This window comes from Phoxinus phoxinus, assembly GCF_949152265.1.
Source record: "Phoxinus phoxinus genome assembly, chromosome: 1".
Classification (NCBI taxonomy): Eukaryota; Metazoa; Chordata; class Actinopteri; order Cypriniformes; family Leuciscidae; genus Phoxinus; species Phoxinus phoxinus.
The window spans coordinates 22456632-22476417 of record NC_136876.1 but is presented as its reverse complement, the minus strand read 5'-3'; the positions used below and the strand labels follow the sequence as shown (position 1 = coordinate 22476417).

Sequence of the window (19786 nt, the reverse complement as noted above, 5' to 3'; positions counted from 1 at the left end):
CAAAATTCCTGAAAGTTCTGTTAATTTGTGAAGATTATCACAATGAACAAAACGTGCAAGAATCATACGTATTTTCTGCAGAGAGAGAGAGAGGTGATGGATATGTTATGGTAAACAATAAAACAGTCATTCGTGAGAATTAATTTCAGCAAGTGCCATTTCTAAAATAAATGTTATTTAACTAGTACTCCATAAATAAAGAACATTGAATATGATAGAACACACACATAATACAAGTTCACTTTTAAGCGTAGAAGAATGACATTCTAGAAAGAGACCTGAATTATATCTGAAGGACTAATCAGTAAAAAGTTTTGCTTAATAAAAATAGTAATAAAATAAAAATGACAGAACAATTTTAGTAGTATGTATTCTTGCATTGTCAATGTTGGTGATTAGAAGTAATTGCTAAGAACCATCCAGTATGTCAAAATTTTCATGAAGAATATTTATGACCCTTTTAGGCCCCGATATACTGACGTCTGACGGCGAACAGAGTTCTTCTTTGTGTTACGCTTAGGTGTAAAAATAAGTTCAGAATACGAGACCGGCAGTCTACATCCCGGCGCTGCCGAGAACGACCTTTAGATGAATATGTGCTCTGCGCTTTCCTCTCAAAAAATCATCGCCACAGACCAATGGAAGTTGATGAGATTTTTCCAGAAAGGAACTCCCGAAATGAACAAAACAAACTTCATTTTGGCCTGATTTTGTTCAGAACGACGTCACATAGTTTGTTCTACATTTTCACTTGAAATATATCGGGGCCTTTGGTCTCTATTGAACATCTTTTTTTTTTCTCTTCAGTTTAAAAGGTTTCATTTTATTTATTTATTTTTTGGTAATGTTTTACCCAATGTATGTGAGCATGCTCAGCAATTATTATGTGTGATTGGTTTTGTTGTTGTTTTTTGTTTACAAACAAGATTAAGCCCCGTAGAAAATTCCTTTTATAGAACCAAAAACCCTGTATGTTGTCTGTCGGACAGGCTTTTATTTATTTAAAAAAGCCAATTTTCTGTTTCAGCAAGAGCTCCAGATTTGTCTAATCCTTGACTGAGACCAAATATAAAGAGATAATGAAATCAGCAGAAAGCAGGATAACCGCTAAGATATGCTCATAACACAAACATTATGTTGTGGCTGTTACAAAACAAGAAGAAATATACAAACACAGACAGGTTTGTGTTTTTTTTTTTGGCTTTTTTTTCATACAGAAAGCCTGGATTCAAATACACAAGTGCTACAATGAGGAAAATTCTCAAATAAACATCACAAGAAAAAAAAAAAAAAAGTTCCATGAGCATTTTCCCATTTTTACACTCCTCACTGGATTCGTAAATTTATTCACCCTGTAAAAGGAGACCAAACCACTGTAAGTCCATTTGAACTCCATCTCCATTTGGAAGCCAGGCTAGCTTGTGGGTCCGGGTCGTAAGTCAAAGTTCACAAATGTGGCAAGTTCTAGGTTTCAATTTTCCCAAGAAACAGAGGACAGTTCTGGAAAAGGTTGTTTGTTGTCACACAGGATTCAGTCACACAGGAATCTACTAAACGCTGATGTCGTCATTACGAAGACACATGCTACCTATTAAAAAGTTATTTCGCAATGATAACGGAGTTTGTCCTCTATTCCTTTCGAAAGAACAAAACCTCAATCCATGACTGTAAAGGGGAATGTCTACCGGCCAATCATTTTTTGGAAGGAGGGATGAAGTGAAGATGGAGAATCGGTTCACACAGTGAAGGAGAGCACAAGGTAGTGCCAGTGGAAGGAGTTACGTAAAAAGTCCAGTCTTAATCCATCTCATGTTTAACTGCCCAAACAAAAAGCTCAACCTTGATCTATCCACCCACGCTCATGAATCCAGTCCAACAGAATCATCTCTCTGGAACAGACGGCCAGACTAGTGCAGAGGATGGCCACATTTTTGGACAGAAATCGACCTGCGGCAGCCTCCACACTCAACACTGAGGAACCCGACGGTGGGGCAGCGACAAACAGGGTCCTCGGCGCTGGAGGGGTCTGTCTGGATAACGTGAAGGAAGGGGGCAGGTCAAGAGCTGGTTTAGGCATCTAAAGGGACAGAGCTGGGGGTGGGGGGGGTTTGTGTGTAAATCTAAAATAGCGCCCCCCCCCTCTTGTAGGCAGTTGTCTGTTGAGTGTGTGTGCAGGTGTGTGGGTTAGGTAACGGTAAGGGGCGGCACTAAGACTGTTTGAGGCGTTTGCGGGGAGGGCCCAGGAAAGGGCACTGGGCGGAGGCCAGGGAGCGGTATGCCTCGGCAACCAGGTGAGGATGAGACGCCACCATCGACTTCCACCCTGAGGTCTCCATCACATCAGACGCATGGCTGAGAGAAAGAGAGAGAGAAACATTTAGAACACAACCCTCTTCGCTGAGCTCAGCATCCCGAGGGCACTCACACTGCACTATCACGCACACCAAAAAATGGCCTTTAACGACATTTACCCTGAGTGTGTTTGTGTGTGAGACGCTGACCTCCCGCTAACCCCACCACGCTGTTGCCCCCAAACACTTGGCATTAATTGCAGCTCTTGCTCGCAGTGTCGACATCAGGCTTTGCGGGCAGATACCCATACCGCTTTCCCCAATGCAAAAGGTCACTGCGCGGTCAACCATCCACAAAGAACAGGTTACAAACACAAGCTTTCCAAAATAAATGGGAAGTAAACAAGACGGGGGGCAAAAGCAAAAACAGCTTTTATATGAAAAAGCCTTGTGATTGTAAATGTGTCAGTGGAAAAAAAAACCCCCAATACATTTATCAAGCATTCAGAAGTTCATTTGAAAGTGGTTGCTCAGGATTCATGCACTGGTGTAATCCAATATTTTAGGAATTCTTTGGTAAAAGTAGACATGACAAGAAACAATGGTGATATGAGGGGAATAGGAATAGGACATGCTGCATGACTTAAACCCACATCTTTTGTAAGACCACACTCTTTAAGATTGTACTGATATTACAATTCTGGCCAATACCCATAAGTTGTTAATTTTTGTGTAATGTTATGGCTGAATAAAAAAAAAAGTATAAAAGGACATGAGCATGCAGTATTAAATATTGAAATCAATAAATTAGAGAAATCTCTAAAATCTCCCAATAATTAATATGGAAGAAATATAATAATATATTCCTTTTGATATATTGATACATCCCCAATTCTTTTAGTACTTGCAATTCAGTAAATCAGATGTTAATCAATCCGCTCCAAATGATTCTGTCAATGAGTCATGTGAATGAGTTTGACACCTTTCAGATTGCCAAATAATTTCTTGAAGAATATTTATAACCATTATACTATGCATGCATTACACAACTTATTTCTCTTTAGTTTCCGTTTTTGTAAGTATGCTCAGCAATTATTATTAAATATGAATTATTACTAAATTCCTTTTAGATAATCCAAACTGTATGCCGTCAGTCGGAAAGGCTTTTATCCATTTTTTTTTTTTTTTTAAGAAGGATTAGTTTACATCTCGAACCGAAAAAGAACCAGATCACGAGCCATTCGTTCTTGAATCGGACTACAGTTGCCATGCTTTATGCTTGTAGTTGTTTTTAGTTGGAATAAAAAACATATTTCATTTTATTGTTTTAAATTGATCAATTAGCAAAATTTCACTTTCTTTTCCTGAGCAGGAGGGATGGATGCTCCTGCCGGCAGTCCTTGTCCTCTGATGAATGGACAAAGTCTGGCACTGTGAGGAAAACTGCTGCAATCTGACACTAAACTCCAACATGTCGCAATAAAACCGTTTCAGAAGAGGAAGACGAGCACATAAACCAATAACATAAGCAGCAAACATGAAAGCAGGAAAAGAAGGGCAGAGAGGACGAATCATTTTGGGAGGGGGTGCTGGTGTGCATGTTTATTTTCTGTGTTGCCCTTGTTATTGATCTCCCTGTGTCTCTGCTGTTGTTGTGGCGGTGGGTGTTTTGTATAGAGATGGAGAGAGAGAGAGAGAGAGAGAGAGAGAGAGAGAGAGAGAGAGAGAGAGAGAGAGAGAGAGAGAGAGAGAGAGAGAGAGAGAGAGAGAGAGAGAGAGAGAGAGAGAGAGAGAACTGAAATGATATGGCCACAGTCCAGCTTCATGCCAGCCAAGTTACTGCCATCCACAAAATGAACTCAAAATTACACCGTCCAATAAAGCTGCTGCAAAGACAGACTGAACAAGCTAGTTTAAAAAAAATACAATTTAGAGCATAAAAGATAAGTGTGGAGAGAACATAGGAGGGGACTGAGTGAAAATAATAGTACATTGAAAGAACTTAAACAGTATTTGCTATTCTAAGAAAATTGAAAGGAACTGGTAAATGTATTTATTGTTATTATTTGCATATACATATCATTTTTGATTTGATTTAATAAAAATATTTATACTTAAATTAATATATATATATATAATAAATAAATGTAAATATTCCCATGACAAACATTTAATAAATGGCAATATTTAATTGGATTAATTTTTTTTATTTTCTACTGTATTTATAATACGGTGCGGGTGTTAAAAAAAATAGAATACATTTAAATATTGCCAAAAATCCTTTTTTGATGCGGGCCACAGAAACTGTAGGCAGGTCAAGTAAAATCTGAACTACCACTCACTAGTTGATGAAGTCGACGGCCTGCGTCTTGAGCTGGTCAGCGCTGTGCAGGTCAGCCAAGATCAGAATCTCTGCTGCGTTTTCCACGGACAGACTTGTGCACAGAGCGTCCTCACACATCACCTTCAGCCGCTCTAGAGCATACTAAAGACAGAGGCATGCACTTCAATAAAAATATGTATGCTAGAGTTGGCAAAACAAAGCATGCACTATTTGCAGCCAATACTTGATTATCACTTTAGCTTGCTGCTTATGACACGTGCACATTCTGGTCATTTTATTGGTGTGTCTGGCAAAGAAAAATGTGAATGCATGACTGTGAAGGGGGAAAAAATGTCATCGTGTTTTAATAAACTTATTTTAATTCTTCCTCTATTTGGCATATATGTAGCTAAATTTGGTGTTTGTGCAAGCGCAATACTCGCCTTGTCAGCAGCAGCGAGCAGGTCGTCAGCCATCTTGTCCAGATTGGGTGCTTTGCCAGTGTAGATGAAGAACATCATCTCTTTAAAGACCTCAGCCTCCACGTCATTAATCTCCACTCGGTTCTAGGCAGGAAATCACAGTAGAATCTGGTCAACCTTACAGTCTCAGAGAACATCAGATCGGAAAACCCCCAAGATTCCTGTCAGTCTACCGACTGAGCTTTTGAAGTTTTAAGAGCTGACGTAATTGGACCTGATGCAGTTAAGGGTGTTAAAACTGTTGTAGAAGCATAATGCGTAATTGTGTCGAAGTCTGGCTTTTCCGCTCATTAACAGCGAACGCACCGAATTCACACGACCACTGACCTCCACCGTAGAGTGCATACAAGCACACAAAGCAAATGAATATATAGTTCAGAGAGCCTCGCTCCATTTTCTGTTCCTGCCCTGATCAATGTTCCGGAATGAGTGCTGCGAGTTTCTTCTGCCCAAGGCTGCCGGAGCACAAACTCTTTGTCGATTGTCGTGCTGGTAACAAAGGCTTTTCCGTCCCAGCCCGTCCATCACAGCTAAACTAATTAATGCAGCTACTGCTAGGAACTCCACCCCACCCACAGACACACGGCAAGGTCAAATGAAAAAGTTCACTCAAAAGAAAAACACAATTTAATAAAGGCTATTACAGAAAATAAAAGTCTGTGTAGCCTAAAGGTGAGGCAACGGTCACATCTCAGGCTTTTTTCACAATTTTTACACAAAGTTTTACCTCACTCCCCCTGCAGATTGTGAGTATCATAATAAAAACTAGTTACAAATGTAATGTAGGATTTGAGAATGAACCAAACCCAAATTAATCTTTCAGACTACGGTAATCAAGAAGCGGATTGTCTGATTTAGAGCCAGAGCAAACTAACAAAGATGCATTGACCCATTCATAAACATCCGTCTCATTCTTGAATGAATCATTCGTATTTAAAACAATCTCATTGCATTAGTTAATGCAATTGTAATTTTTCAGTGTAAATGATTTAATTTGATCATCCCTACCTAGGGTAACAGCCCTATAGTGTCTTATTATTCTGAATAATTTCATTTATAGATCAAATTTAGGAATTTAAAATGAAAGATGAAGCATACATTTAATAAGATTAGAGGGAGGGGATGCAGATATTACAATATGCAGATTTAAAGCTAAATATAATATGTAATATAACATGATATCAAAATATCCAAAAACCACTTGCACAGTGTATTTCTTACAATTTTGTGCTTACATTATGCTAAATGTTTCCAAGAATTTGTAAATTCAGAGAAATTCACAATTTTAAATAGTGCCCGTCCCTTGTAACTTGTAGCCTGTCAATGACGTAATATCCGTGTTATCCCTGGTTTCTGCTTGTACTGCCATAGTAACCATGGTGACAGATGTGGACAACTGCGTTACGTCTAGTGGCACACTAGTCTCACGTAGCCAGACCTTCAGACTGACGGCTGAAGGTCTGGAATTCATAGCAGCTTTCTTTGGCCAAGGCCCGCCCATAAGGCCGTTTGACCGACATGTCAAACAACCAATTACAGTTCGTTTCGTTCAGCGTCGGAGCGTGGAAATGTCCCCACAACAACAGACCGGCGTGCAACAACTCAGTCAGCATAGAAAATCTCTTAAAGATAAAATAATCTCTTAAAGAGTCTATGCCGTGAACCTCGCATACTTTTGAGAATCCTACGTTTAGCTGATCTTGATAAATGCTCATTGTCACTCATGTAAACACAACAATTTTTCTTCCGCAATCACACGTCTGCGCTTTGTTTCCCGGCGGACTGAAAATAAACGCGACTCTCGCGCCCCCCGGAAATCCGATAAAATTCAACCAATCAGATGACGACTTCGACATTCCTGAAGTGTTTCCAGTTAAGTGTACCATATGCATCAGACGTTTAGCCAACGTTCCGTGGGCGTGACGTCTGAGACTGAGACTAGTGGCACGCTCACGCTGTTGTCATTTCGTTCAAAAATTATGTACCATGGCAAGCAGACTTTGGGACAAAAGGAGAACTAAAACGAGGATCAATATCAGCGTGGCGTTCTCGAGATGCCGAGAGCTCCACGTCCGCGACTGACTTGGACTTGACAGCGCATCACGAGTCACGACTTGACCAGGATGACACTCTTGCATGTACTTTATTAGACAGGTGAGCAAATGTATATAAAACGAATCCATGTTATATATCTCAACATGATGAAAATGTTAGAATATGATCAGTATGTTATTCTAATGTTGGTCTAGCTTACTGCTAGTCTCATACAGCCGACAAACTAACACATAGAATAACATTATAACTTTCAACACACTCAAATGCAGTTTAGTGTGATAGTGTAACGTTAGACCAAGTGAAACAGCGCTGCGTTACCTCAAGTTTCATTCGTCTAATAAACCGACCTGTGTGAGTATTAATTCTGCACTTGCGGGTAGTTCGGTAAAATGAAATGTCCTCATTCCTTTACATCCGCGCCCGCGGGACTCGCGTGTGGCGCTAATATCTGTCTCTCATTAGCAATCACGCCCTGCTTCATACCACAGTCATGTTAAAAAACATCAATGTATTCTCTCATCCATTAACATTATTAGATCCATCGGCATGACGACAAGTTCCATGATTCCGCTTATTTACTATGTTATCAACCAACGCCTTTGTTATTATAAGAGGTTAGCGACCCCTAAAAAAGAAAGACATATTGTAGCTTTAAATATATCAAAGCTGATTTAACACTGATGAGAATATGGTTTCACAAAAAAATTCATATGTACAAAAAAGAAAAAAAAATCCGGACAAGCAACTTTTTTACTCGAACAAGTAAATGACAGATTTATATATCAGCTATATAAATAAATTAGCTTGCTTGCATGTGGATGCAGTGCAAGAGATGGAGATCTCAGATTTTACACAGTTTTAACAGCTCTACACCAACCAAAAAAAAAAAAAAGAAAAAAAAAAAAAAAGAACTTGGTCATCAAAAGTACTCTGGTCCACACCTGAAGCTCTGGTGTGAAAAGTCACTTAAGTATCCAGAAAAGCTCATGTGCAGATTTTCAGGAGTCTTTTCTTTAGATATAAAGGGCAACTCATCTGTTTAATCTCTCTGATGAGGCATTTCCTCTCTATTCTCTTGAGATTTTCTCTATTTGAGCATCAAAGCCATCAACATTCTACAGATGCCACAGCTAAATCACTGAGCCCCAACCATCATCTAGACCTGACACACTCGCTTGCACACGTGCCTATACGCAAACTGAGCCCCAGATCCCAACATTCATCACACACACACACACACACACACACACACACACACACACACACACACACACACACACACACACACACACACACACACACACACACACACACACACACACACACACACACACACACACACACACACACACACACACACACACACACACACACACACACACACACACACACACACACACACACACACACACACACACACACACACACACACACAGAACAACAGGAAATCTCACTGCTCCACAAACCCCAAAAGTAAGCACATCCTGTCCCAAAAAATGGTGCATGATGAAACTCTGGGAAAGGGAGGATATGGAGAGAACGACAGGAGGAGGCAGGCAGAGGAATACTGGATCAGCAGATGGTGAAATATGTGAATATCATAGATGATGATAAGGAGGAAGAGCAGGAAGTCTGTCAGGGGAAGGGTACGGGTTAATTTCAGTATTATTTATATACTATTGCAGTACTTATTCATATAATGAATTAGCTTTTTATATATAATAGTCCTTTTATTATAATTATTTTTTTTTTTTTTTCATTAAACAAATTTATATAAAGTATTTTTAATAGTTTAAGTTGTAGCTAACAATAACAACAATGCTGCGAATATATATAACATTCCAAAAATTCCACATTTTGTATTTAGCAAAGTGCAGCCCTCTTGATTTACACAGGCTATCCTCACTGCTGTGATCTATATCAGGCCTAATAAGACTGCCATATTAAAAAGCAACGTAATAAAAATAGAAAATAGTGATTTATGATCGGCTATTGAAAACGAGCAGGAAGACTGTACAGTTGAGCAACTCTGTAAATGCAGAGGCATTAGATCAAACACATTTGGCCGGACTGAAAATAATTCCTACAGAGAGATCACTAATGCACTTACTGTATAAACCACAGAATTGAGACATCAGGAAAACACTTGCATGAAAAACAACATGAAATGTAAATGGTGTGAGGGGCTCTGTGACAGCCTAAAAGGACTGGAGTTGTCTCAGTGCTTTTGAAGATTAATGAGAGAAAATGGGAGATGGGGAGGGAGCCAAAAAAAAAATACACCCGACTCACCTTTTTACTCTCCTCCATCTCGTGTTCAAACATAGCGCTGAAAACTGGGGAACGTGCTGAGAAAGTAAAAGAGAGAGAGAAAGAGTTTGTTTAATACACAACACAAACTTACGACAAAGATTTATAATAGAGCAAAACTGCGGCCACTTTTTCAGCAGCATTGGTTTCAAGTATTTTGCCCCATTCATGTTTTCCGAAGGCAATTTAAAAAATGTTATTTGATAAAGAGTTCATGCTATGAGCTCTGAGAAGAACCACAACATTACAGATTTTGAAACCTTGAAAAAGACAATAAAAAGGATAAAAACCAGAAAAAGAAACGTACAATACGATCTACTCTTTTATGAGGAAAAGTTCTGCTTTCATGAAGCTTGGCAAATGATGTAAATCAATTCAAATTACTTGTATAATGCATTTGTGTTTGTTGTGTTGCTTGTGTTGAAATGTTTCAGTCAACATCTAACAGCGGTTCCTCCGACCACTTGTGCTTTGGTGCAACTGCCGAACCTTTTGGCTGATTAACCCAGGGAATCAGACCGAACTCTCTGTCAAGTCTGGATATGGAGTCAGATCTGTCTAGGGAAACTTTAACTTGTTTAAAAGGAGCGTGTGAAGTCTGGCATATTCTCTCCCTCACGCACTCACACACAGTCTAATCACAGCTCAGACACCAGCCGATCAGCCCGTCTCCAAGGCGATTAATGAGCACTACCAGGTACGGCCAGATAACGAGGAATCCCACCTCACCGTGAGCGACAGCGGGAGAGAGTGAGGCTGTGTGTGAAACCTGAAAAACGCTGCCCTCTCAGACAGCATACATTGGTAGGAAGGTATTCAAATGTTCCCCTAACATCATGTCAAAAATTCTGTCTGGTGGATTTTTGAAGGCAGCACATATACGTCTTTCGCTGCCTATGATATCCCACAATCCTGTGCGTGTGGGTCGGCAGTTAGATGAAATTGAAAAAGAATAACCCTGCTGGTCTGTTGAAAACAGCGAAATAGTTTATACATGTACATTTTCAGCGTCTGGTTCATTTTTAACAAGATGTAAGCATTGTAGTCATTAAATATTTACTTGGTTATCTCTAATGCTCACATGAATTTGTTCATGAAATGTAAAACCAGTTTCCATAAAAGGCACCTTTCATACTAAAAAGCTGTCTGGTGAGTCACTGACTGACTGGGCAATGAGACAGCTGCCTTATTTTTTTAACACAGCCAGAGGGAGATCTGAATATTATTTACTGATAAGACTTTAATGACGTAAAAAATCTACAAATAAATGTCAATATTTTTATGTAAACTTGTTGCGAATTTGTCATTAAAATGTACTAATGTATATTAATGCCACCCTAGTCTCTAAAGCCCGGGACACCAAGCCGAATTTTTTTATTTTTTTTGGTGTTCCACATCGTTGGTTCTAGTCGGACGGTCTGTTTTTTGCCCTATCCAGCATGGAGAATCTGCGTCGGTGAGAGAGAGAGAACTCTGATTGGCTGTTCAGCTTAGTGAATGAGTCAGTGCACAAGAATAATAGTAGTGAAGGATAACAAATTTTAAGAATCTATTTCATTTTAGGTTTAACTGATGATTATTGAGTTTCCAGCAGTAGATTCCGGCCAGATTTGTAAATGAGTCAAATCATTGAATTCTCTCACCTTTTGTTCTGCAAATTACTTTCAGAGCCATTTGCTCAAGGTACAGCGGTGCCTTTGTCTCTATGATAATGTTAAGGTTTGAGCAATCAAGTCAGGATGATTGGATTAGCAATACAATAGCTGATTGGCTCGGTTTCTCTAGAGCAATCTAGAGAACCTGCCATACCGGTTTTTGCTGGGTAAGAAGACTCCTCCCCCTTAGAAGGTATATAACTTCAATGTATACTGTTTAGAGTTAGACTGATGTTGGAAGACCGTTAGGTCTAGACTGTTTGAAAGAATTGCAGCCACGCGCAATAAAGAAGAACTTCTGCTTGAACGTGATCCAAACGTCTCCTGGTATTTGCTTAGAAGAAGGAAAAGTTTCCTACAGTAGCAATAATTTTCTTTAAACTTGTGCATGACCAAATCTCAGCATATGTGAATCGAGTGCATGCGAGTGTGTGCATCTGTGCGTTTACCACATACCTGCCAGAATGGCTTTGTGTGCCTGGAACTCTTGCCCAGCGACACACAGCGAGCAGTCCGTGAATCTGGAATGTTCCCACAGTCCGCCCAGTTCATCTGCCAGGCGGCAGTCAGGGACCTTCACCATGTTCATGGTGTTCTGACCCGAGATATTCACGGAGTCCTGCACCACACTCACCTAAACTCACAAAAACAGAATGTTTTGCACATGAAAAATGTTTTTTTTTTTTAGCAGTTACAACAATACTATTATACTAGAAAGAGATGCCTGCATTTCAGCCCATGTATTGAACACGTGCATTGTAAAGGTAGCTAGACTGGTATAATGACCATGCCAATAATCAGCCGATATTCGATCCTTTTGAGATGATCGTCTGCTTGGCTGTATAACAGAAGTGGTCATTTCTCTCGGCATCAGTTTCAAAATCGGACAAAGTTGTTAATTGATATTTCACAATTTTAAATATTCTTAAGTGCCCGTTGACTAAATATTGTGAAAAAAAAGCACTGTTTATTTATTTAAAAAAAATACTGAGTGCACCTTTACATTGTTATTTGTTATTATTCAATTCTATATTAATTATATCAGCCATTAGCCACCCTTCTCCCGATAGTGGCCATTAAAAAAACACACAAGTCAATCACTACTTTTAGATACCAGATTCATGTGTCATTTAAGGACAACCGTATGATTTTTTTTTTTTCATCTTGACACGGCAATATTAGTATTAAATTATTATAAATTATATACAAATAAAAAAATTAATATAAACACACACAAATCAACCACTACTTCAGATAGATTAATGTGTACTGGGTTAACCTTTGTGTTACATTTAAGGACATCCACATGTCAGCCAAATTGGTAGATTATGTTTATCAGGGGGGACACTACAACGACTGTTCAACAAGGGCAGCCGTCTAGTTATCTCTTAATTTACACAAATTGCCTCAATTTGTTACTGGTCTCTGTGTGTGAGCGTGTGTATGTGTGTGTGGTGGGCCACCATGCTGACTTAGCCACCTGTTCCCGCAGACATAAGCAGGTTCATTTATCTCACTCCAGGAGTCAGTCTCACACACACACACACGCACACACACACACACACACACACACACACACACAGAGAGAGAGAGAGAGAGAGAGAAATGCCACAGGTTCTCACACCAAGTTAATTGCCGTATAAGGCACATTTCCTTAATGAGCAAAACTCCTCACAGACAAGCCTCAAGCCTGAGGATATTTCAAAACCTTGTGAGCTGCCTTCCTTTACAACATTTGGCGCATTATAAGTACTGTATATTCAATTTAATTTGAACTGTGTAAAGGTAACATTAGAAAACTGGAGATTTCTTATTATCTGCATAATGACATTTAAGCTCAATTTATCCAATTAAACAATTAGCACAATCCCACAATGTTTGTGGTTAAAAAAAAAACAATTCAAGGATTATGAGCGGACAGGGGTGAAAATGACAGAAGAAGAGTGAACGGGAAAGAGACGGAGCAGGATGGAGATGGAGGAGAGTGAGTATGACACAGAGGAAGGGGGTAAAAGAGCACCACAAACAGGAAATTAAATGTCAAGGACCCTTGTATGTTCTTAATGGAGGAGCGGGCTTTCCCCTGAAGGAAAACATGGAAGACAGCAGACGAGAAGGAGAGGGACAAACAAGGAAAGAGGGCGGGAAAACTAGCAAGATGAGGACAGGTTGGGGACCCAAAAAATACAACCATTTCCTGTTTACCCTTTCTGCTATCCAAAAACTGAAATAAAAAAATAAAAAGTAAAAAACATTGTTTTAATGCTCTTACAGTCATAAATGTTCCCATTTTATAAGCAGGTGATTAATGCATCAGTCGCTGTAAGATTTCAGCCTCGGATTTGAACGCTGTGTTAAGGGGCGTGTCTGCTGTGAGATTTCAATGTAAACGCCCACTGCTGTGATTGGCTTACATGTTTGCATATTAAATAGCTAGCATTACATGTGGAACTCTCTCTAAAACTTTTACTATGTTTTTACTATTACAGCTATAAAGACTAACGGATCGTGAAAAGTATTGTTTAAAGCATTATATTTAAATCTATTCCATCACATGAAAGGTTGCAGAGCAGATTCTGTTCTGATCGTCTGTTGATCGACTGAATAAAGATCAAGCAATTTTTGCTCTCTCATGAATGCTTTCATCAAATAACAATGCAAACACGATGTAAATACAGTAAGAGCTTCGTTGTGCAGTGCAACAGCGTCATTGATTTCATAACGAGTTATGGCAAGTGTCCAGATAAACTCGCGCTGTGTGATTGACAGCTTGGGCGAGTTGGAAAGGGAGCGTTACTTTGATCGCTTTCTGTATATAATTTAATCACAATATAAATAAGATTATTTTCATCCTACTAAGAGAAACGATGTTAAGTTGATTGTTTAGTCACTGATGCATAAACGGTATTGAACGATTTTGAGAGAAAAGGTAATTATCTGAACTTGAATAATTACACATCAGAAATCTTATGCAGGAAGCTTCTAAGGAAGCTTATGCAACGCCTGCCTTCCACAACCAGATACTGCACAATATTTCGTAAACGGCATGTTTATTGCTTGCTTGGTAGCTCGATCCGGTTTAGCAATTATCACCTCGTAGGCCTATGTTATTTAGCTATTGCATGTAATGCGCGAATCGGTGGGCGGGGCTAACCAGGCAGTGTTGAAGAAGCGTTGATCTTCTGCGGAGGCCGTGTTTGATACCATTTGACGTCGTAGATCCTCACTTTGAAAAACCTGTCGTTCGCTGTGCCTGGTGTCAATAAAAGCTTTTATTGGACAAACAAGGATGTTGTCAGTTCTGAAACTTATAGGATATTCTAATATGATGACCTCTTATATGTCAAAAGCTCAAGGAAAAATAGATTTCTCAGTTCATCACCCCTTAATGTTGAAAATGCTGCTGAAAAAGTCACTGGAGTTCTGAGTCAATCTGTATGTTTACAAACACAAGACTTTATCTTCAGCCTCAGCAATTGGACGGATCACTACTTTAAAGTCGAGCACATCACTTTAATGAGCAGTGCGAGACGGGCACTAGAGCAGCCCTGTGCTGTCTGGACTCCAGTATGAGAGAACTGTTTACTGTGTGTGTAAATCTAAACACAGAAACTAATGAGGGAGGAGGGTGTAAACTTGTGTGTACACTATTCTCCCCCTTTAATTAATGAACCTGCAACACACAACAAAAAACTCACTGAGTTAAACCCATGTGCGGAGATTCATCACTCACTCTTTTAAACTCACAAATAGAGGAAGCGACGAGAAGAAGAAAAAGAAGAAACAAACAATGCCAGGTGACTTCCTGCATCTATAAATATACACTTAAGGACAGCGGCAGTCCTGACAACTGGCACTGCATCAGCCTCATGCTAATGAGCTTGTCCAGGTCATAATGCATTCATTGATTAATCAAACCAAGCAGTGAGTAAATTACACACACTTTAATTAGCAAATTACCACACTGTATCTTCTCACTTCATCTCCTAATAACAAACACACCTCCACTGTGCACCAATGCTAAAGACATTAAGCACAGAATTTCACACTACTTCTCAGATATATTACAGAAATGGACATTATTCGCTGGTCCTATTTACAAAAGCTTTCTATTTCAGATAAATGCTGTTCTTTTGAACTTTCTATACATCAAAGAATAGAACAACATTTCTGAGGGATCATGTGGCACTGACTGAAGATTGGAGTAATGATGCAGAAAATTGTGCTTTGCCAACACAGGAATAAACTGCATTTTAAAATGCATTTAAATTTAACAGTTATTTTACATTTTAAAAAATATTTCACAATATGACAGTTTTTGCTGTATTTTAGATCAAATAAATGCAACCTTGGTGAGCAGAAGAGACTTCTTTTAAAAACATTTTACAAATCTTATGATCTATGGTTTTACGTATCAGGACATTAAAAAAAATCATCTGGTCATTGGCAGGTCTAAAAATTAGGAAAATACAACCTGAAATGAACAACAACATGACATATTACACCATGTCATTATTTATTTTAACAAAAAATAGGCCAAAATGGAGAAGCCATGTGTGAAAAATTAAGTACACCCTTACTGCTTCCAATGGAATTAAGAGGGTAAGTAGCAGTCAGTCACTGCTAATCAAATGCCATTGGTCATCAGCAACCATGATCACCTCTATAAAAGCTGAAATTTTGGCAGTTTGCTGGTCTAGAGCGTTCAGGTGTGTTAACACAATGCCGAGGAGGAAAGACATCAGCAATGATCTTAGAGAAGCAATTGTTGCTGCCATTAAAGGTGCTATAAGCGATGTCACACGTTTTTTAGGCCAAAACATTTTGTGTCACATACAGCAAACATCTCCTCACTATCCGCTAGTTGCCTGTCAGCAACAAAAACAAACTGGGCCAACCCGCAACACGAAACATAACAAACAGTGTTCCAGCCAATCACCGATAAGCAGAGTTTGGGGGGTTCGTGTGCGTGCACATAGTGTGGAGGAGATAGAAGCATGAAGAGGGAAGTTAGAATTACATTCTCTTAAAGTTTGATATGGCCGACACACAACCAAAGAGACGACGTTCCGATGAACAAATTTCAAAGAGGGAAAAGGATAAGGAATGCAAAGTCCCGAATTTACATTGGAAGAGCCTGCGAAAGGTGGCGAGAACTCCGCCGGCAGAGGGGCTTCCAATCGGACATCCAGGTAGCTCGGTTTTTGCTGGACAGGTGGGTAAATCCATTTTTTAGTTTTTCTAAATTGACGTTCGTGTTCACCTAACCAACACAAGCATATAATTAGCTAGATGTATGCAGTCAGCGCTAATAGTAAATACAACATATAGGTTTATAGTATTGGATTTATAGTATTAGATTGTATTCACCCACTGTTTGTTATGAATTTGAATGTTCATTTATAGGCTATTGAAAACTTTGACTAAATTTGTTTATGACGGAGTCGTTGTTTATGCTCACTGGGAAACGAAGGGAGGGGGAGGAGACGGGATGAGGAGGAGGGAGGGTCTAGCTAGCCTCCGTTTTGTTTGACAATACTTTGAACGTCAACAAGAAGTGACATCACCCAGCATCGCTGCCTTTAATCTGGGAATCATGAACTCCTCTGCTTACCAAAGTATTCCAGAAACAAATGTGTGTCCATCTGTCCGACAGCTAGAGTGTTCAAAATTGGGCCTTGCAACAGAACAATGATCCCAAGCACACCAGCAAATCTACAACAGATTGGCTGAAAAAGAAAAGAATCAAGGTGTTGCAATGGCCCATTCAAAGTCCAGACCTCAACCCGATTGAAAAGCTGTGGCAGGAGCTTAAGAGAGCTGTGCATAAACAATGCCAACAAACATTTAGTGAAACAAACTGCACAACAAACTGTTTTTATTAGAGGTCGACCGATTCATCGGTTTTGCCGATTAATCGGCACCGATAGTTGACTGGTGGAACTATCGTTATCGGCAAAAATATATACCGATAGTTTTTCCTGGTTGCGTCCATTGCTGGAGCGGCTGAGAAGCGCACGCTGTCATTCATTACACACAGAGAGAGAGAGCTGAGAAGGGTCTGCTGGCATCATGCAGTACAAGAGCGGCCTCTAGAGGTGTAATAAAAACTATCGCCTCGTGTTGTTTATTTCGACACGTGATTCTGCGTGCTGCACTGAGAGCACTGCGTGGAGAGCACTGACATCAGATGCGCGTTTAAAGCACCGACAGCTCAAATGTATGTATACAGTACATTTTGTCATATCATTATAAAGTGATTCATTTGTTGACTAAATGCTGCATTAGTAGAGAAAGAACAGCACAACAGTATGCTTGTTTGCCTTCGAGGCTGAGAGGACGCTAACATTAGTAGTACCTCAAGCGGTTAAAACACTGACAAACATAAACGTAAGTCCGACCCGAATGTTTAATGTCACAATTGTTACCTCTATTTGCATTAGTTCATATCCAGCTGGTCACTTTTATGCATTAAATATGCAGAGAAGTTGCATATTTAAAGCTAGAGACGTAAGCAAACTGATATGTTCATACAGCCGACAGAAACATAAACGAATCAGAAAAGCATTCGATTTTGGTTATTTATTTTTTTCATCTTCACTTTAATACAAATTTTGTTACTTTTTTATTAATTAGGTTGGCTTGAAAAGAACAGTTAAATAGTTACATTTTGAATGTAACTGGTTTTATTTGTTATTTAGAGTATTACTTTTTGTTTCAGTTTGAAACTGTTTATAATGTCTATAATGAGCCACATACACAACATACTGTTTATAATGTCTTATATTGACTTAAATATTTATTCACATTTATAGCCTATATTTATTTCATTTAGCATGTTTTCATGGTTCAATACAGTTTTTTTATTTTTATAATAAAGTTCAGCACTGTTTTACTTGGAGTGTTATGTTTGTTTTTATCCAGTATCAATTTTAAAAACTATCGGTTCATTAATCGGTTATCGGCAAGTATGGCCCAACCTAGCTATCGTTATCGGTAAAATCCACTATCGGTCGACCTCTAGTTTTTATACATGTAAAATAACTGGAAGTCTGTGACACCGGAAGCCATGCACATTCAAGTTACAAATGGCAGCAGCTGCTCTTACGATAAGAATAAGGTAGACATACTAGGCTACTACCTTGATGTAAAATTACTCATACCGGGATTTAGGTCATAATGCCCACCGCTATCAGAAACTATTGTGTATATTACTTGATGTCAAAACTATGTGATTAATTTCACTCACTGCATCTTAAAAGAAACAGACACAGACTGACAGAAATGCAAGCTTTATTTGTGTAGATTGTGTATAAACAGTCATTCTGTTTCAGACTACACATATGTTTTTACACGCATCATTTCCACTCAAGCTGTTCAAGTCTGGCCCTGACCGCAAAGCTCCCTTTTTCCCCTTCACCTGATCTTATTCCTCCCTTTCCCTCCTTCTGACACCAGCATCTGCCTCTCGTCTCACCGAACTTGTTGTGATAATGTATGCGTGTGAGCTGACTCGTGTGCAGAGAGACCTACCGACCTCATACACCCGTTGAAAAGGGATTTCTGACTTTTGTAGAGATTGCAAGCACAACACTGAGGAAATGATAAATGCGTTTTGGGGTGTTTCTCAGAAAATCGTAACGCGTCAGTTTGTCACATATGTTGTGTGAATGCACAGTATAGCAGAGAAACACAATCAAATCTCTTTTACTTCTCATTTATTTTCCTTTGATGGTTTAGCACTTCTCCTTCCCTTCATCACACTCTCATCTCTGCTGAGCCCTCTGTGTTTTGAGGGTGAAGAGAAACTAAGCAGATGCTGCAGGTACAGAACATTCCTTCCTCTTAAAGAACAGTTCACTCAAAAATCTATAATAATACTAATATTCAGCAAGGATGGTAAACTGATTAAAAGTTATTTTTTAAAATTATTTTTATTTTCTGTTCATCAAATAATGTATCAAGGTTTCCACAAAATGTTAAGCACAACTGTTTTCAACATTGACAATAAGAAATGCTTATGAAGCAGCATATCATATTAGATTGATTTCTGAAGGATCATGTGACACTGAAGACTGGGGTAATGATGCTGATAATTCAGCTTTACATTATCTTACTATATTTTTGATCAAATGTAGTCTGGTTGAATATGAAAAAGTACTGACTTTAAACGTTATTAAACAGTAAAAGGAGAAATAAAAGCACCATAAAAAGTACGAGAGTGAATAAATAACAACAATCTTAATTTTTCAGTTAACTATTCCTTCCACTTGCTACCATTTCTTAACTTTTTTGTGTGCATGTGTGTACGTATCAGCAGCAGATGTTGCAGCCGTAGTGGATCTCGGAGATATCAGTGTGGCATATGGCTGCACTGAGTGAAAGATGGCTGCTGTCAGATGGAGAGAGAGAAGTGCAGAGCTCATTTATTTACTATGAGCAATCTACCTGCTGGAGGATGTAGGTGGAGTGAGGGAGCGATGGAGAGGTGAGGAAAGAAGAAAGAGAAAGCAAGAACAAGTGAAGGAGAGAGAGAGAGAGAGAGAGAGGGAGAGAGAGAGAGAGAGAGAGAGAGAGAGAGAGAGAGAGAGAGAGAGAGAGAGAGAGAGAGAGAGAGAGAGAGAGAGAGAGAGAGAGAGAGAGAGAGAGAGAGAGAAAGAAAAAATGGAG

At 39.2% G+C, this 19786-nt stretch overlaps 1 protein-coding gene across 1 annotated transcript in view; it reads right to left on the bottom strand.

Annotated features, from left to right (window-relative positions):
* Positions 1 to 712: 712 nt before the first annotated feature.
* Positions 713 to 19786, bottom strand: part of spop (speckle type BTB/POZ protein) — a 77365-nt gene continuing 58291 nt past the window's right edge. Inside the window, exons 7-11 of the mRNA XM_079634371.1 lie at positions 11573 to 11750; positions 9444 to 9499; positions 5058 to 5180; positions 4634 to 4776; positions 713 to 2352 (exon numbers count right to left, since the gene is read on the bottom strand). Coding sequence (XP_079490497.1) covers positions 2208 to 2352; positions 4634 to 4776; positions 5058 to 5180; positions 9444 to 9499; positions 11573 to 11750 — 645 coding nt within the window. The 3' untranslated portion in view covers positions 713 to 2207. The remainder of the gene's footprint in view (positions 2353 to 4633; positions 4777 to 5057; positions 5181 to 9443; positions 9500 to 11572; positions 11751 to 19786) is intronic.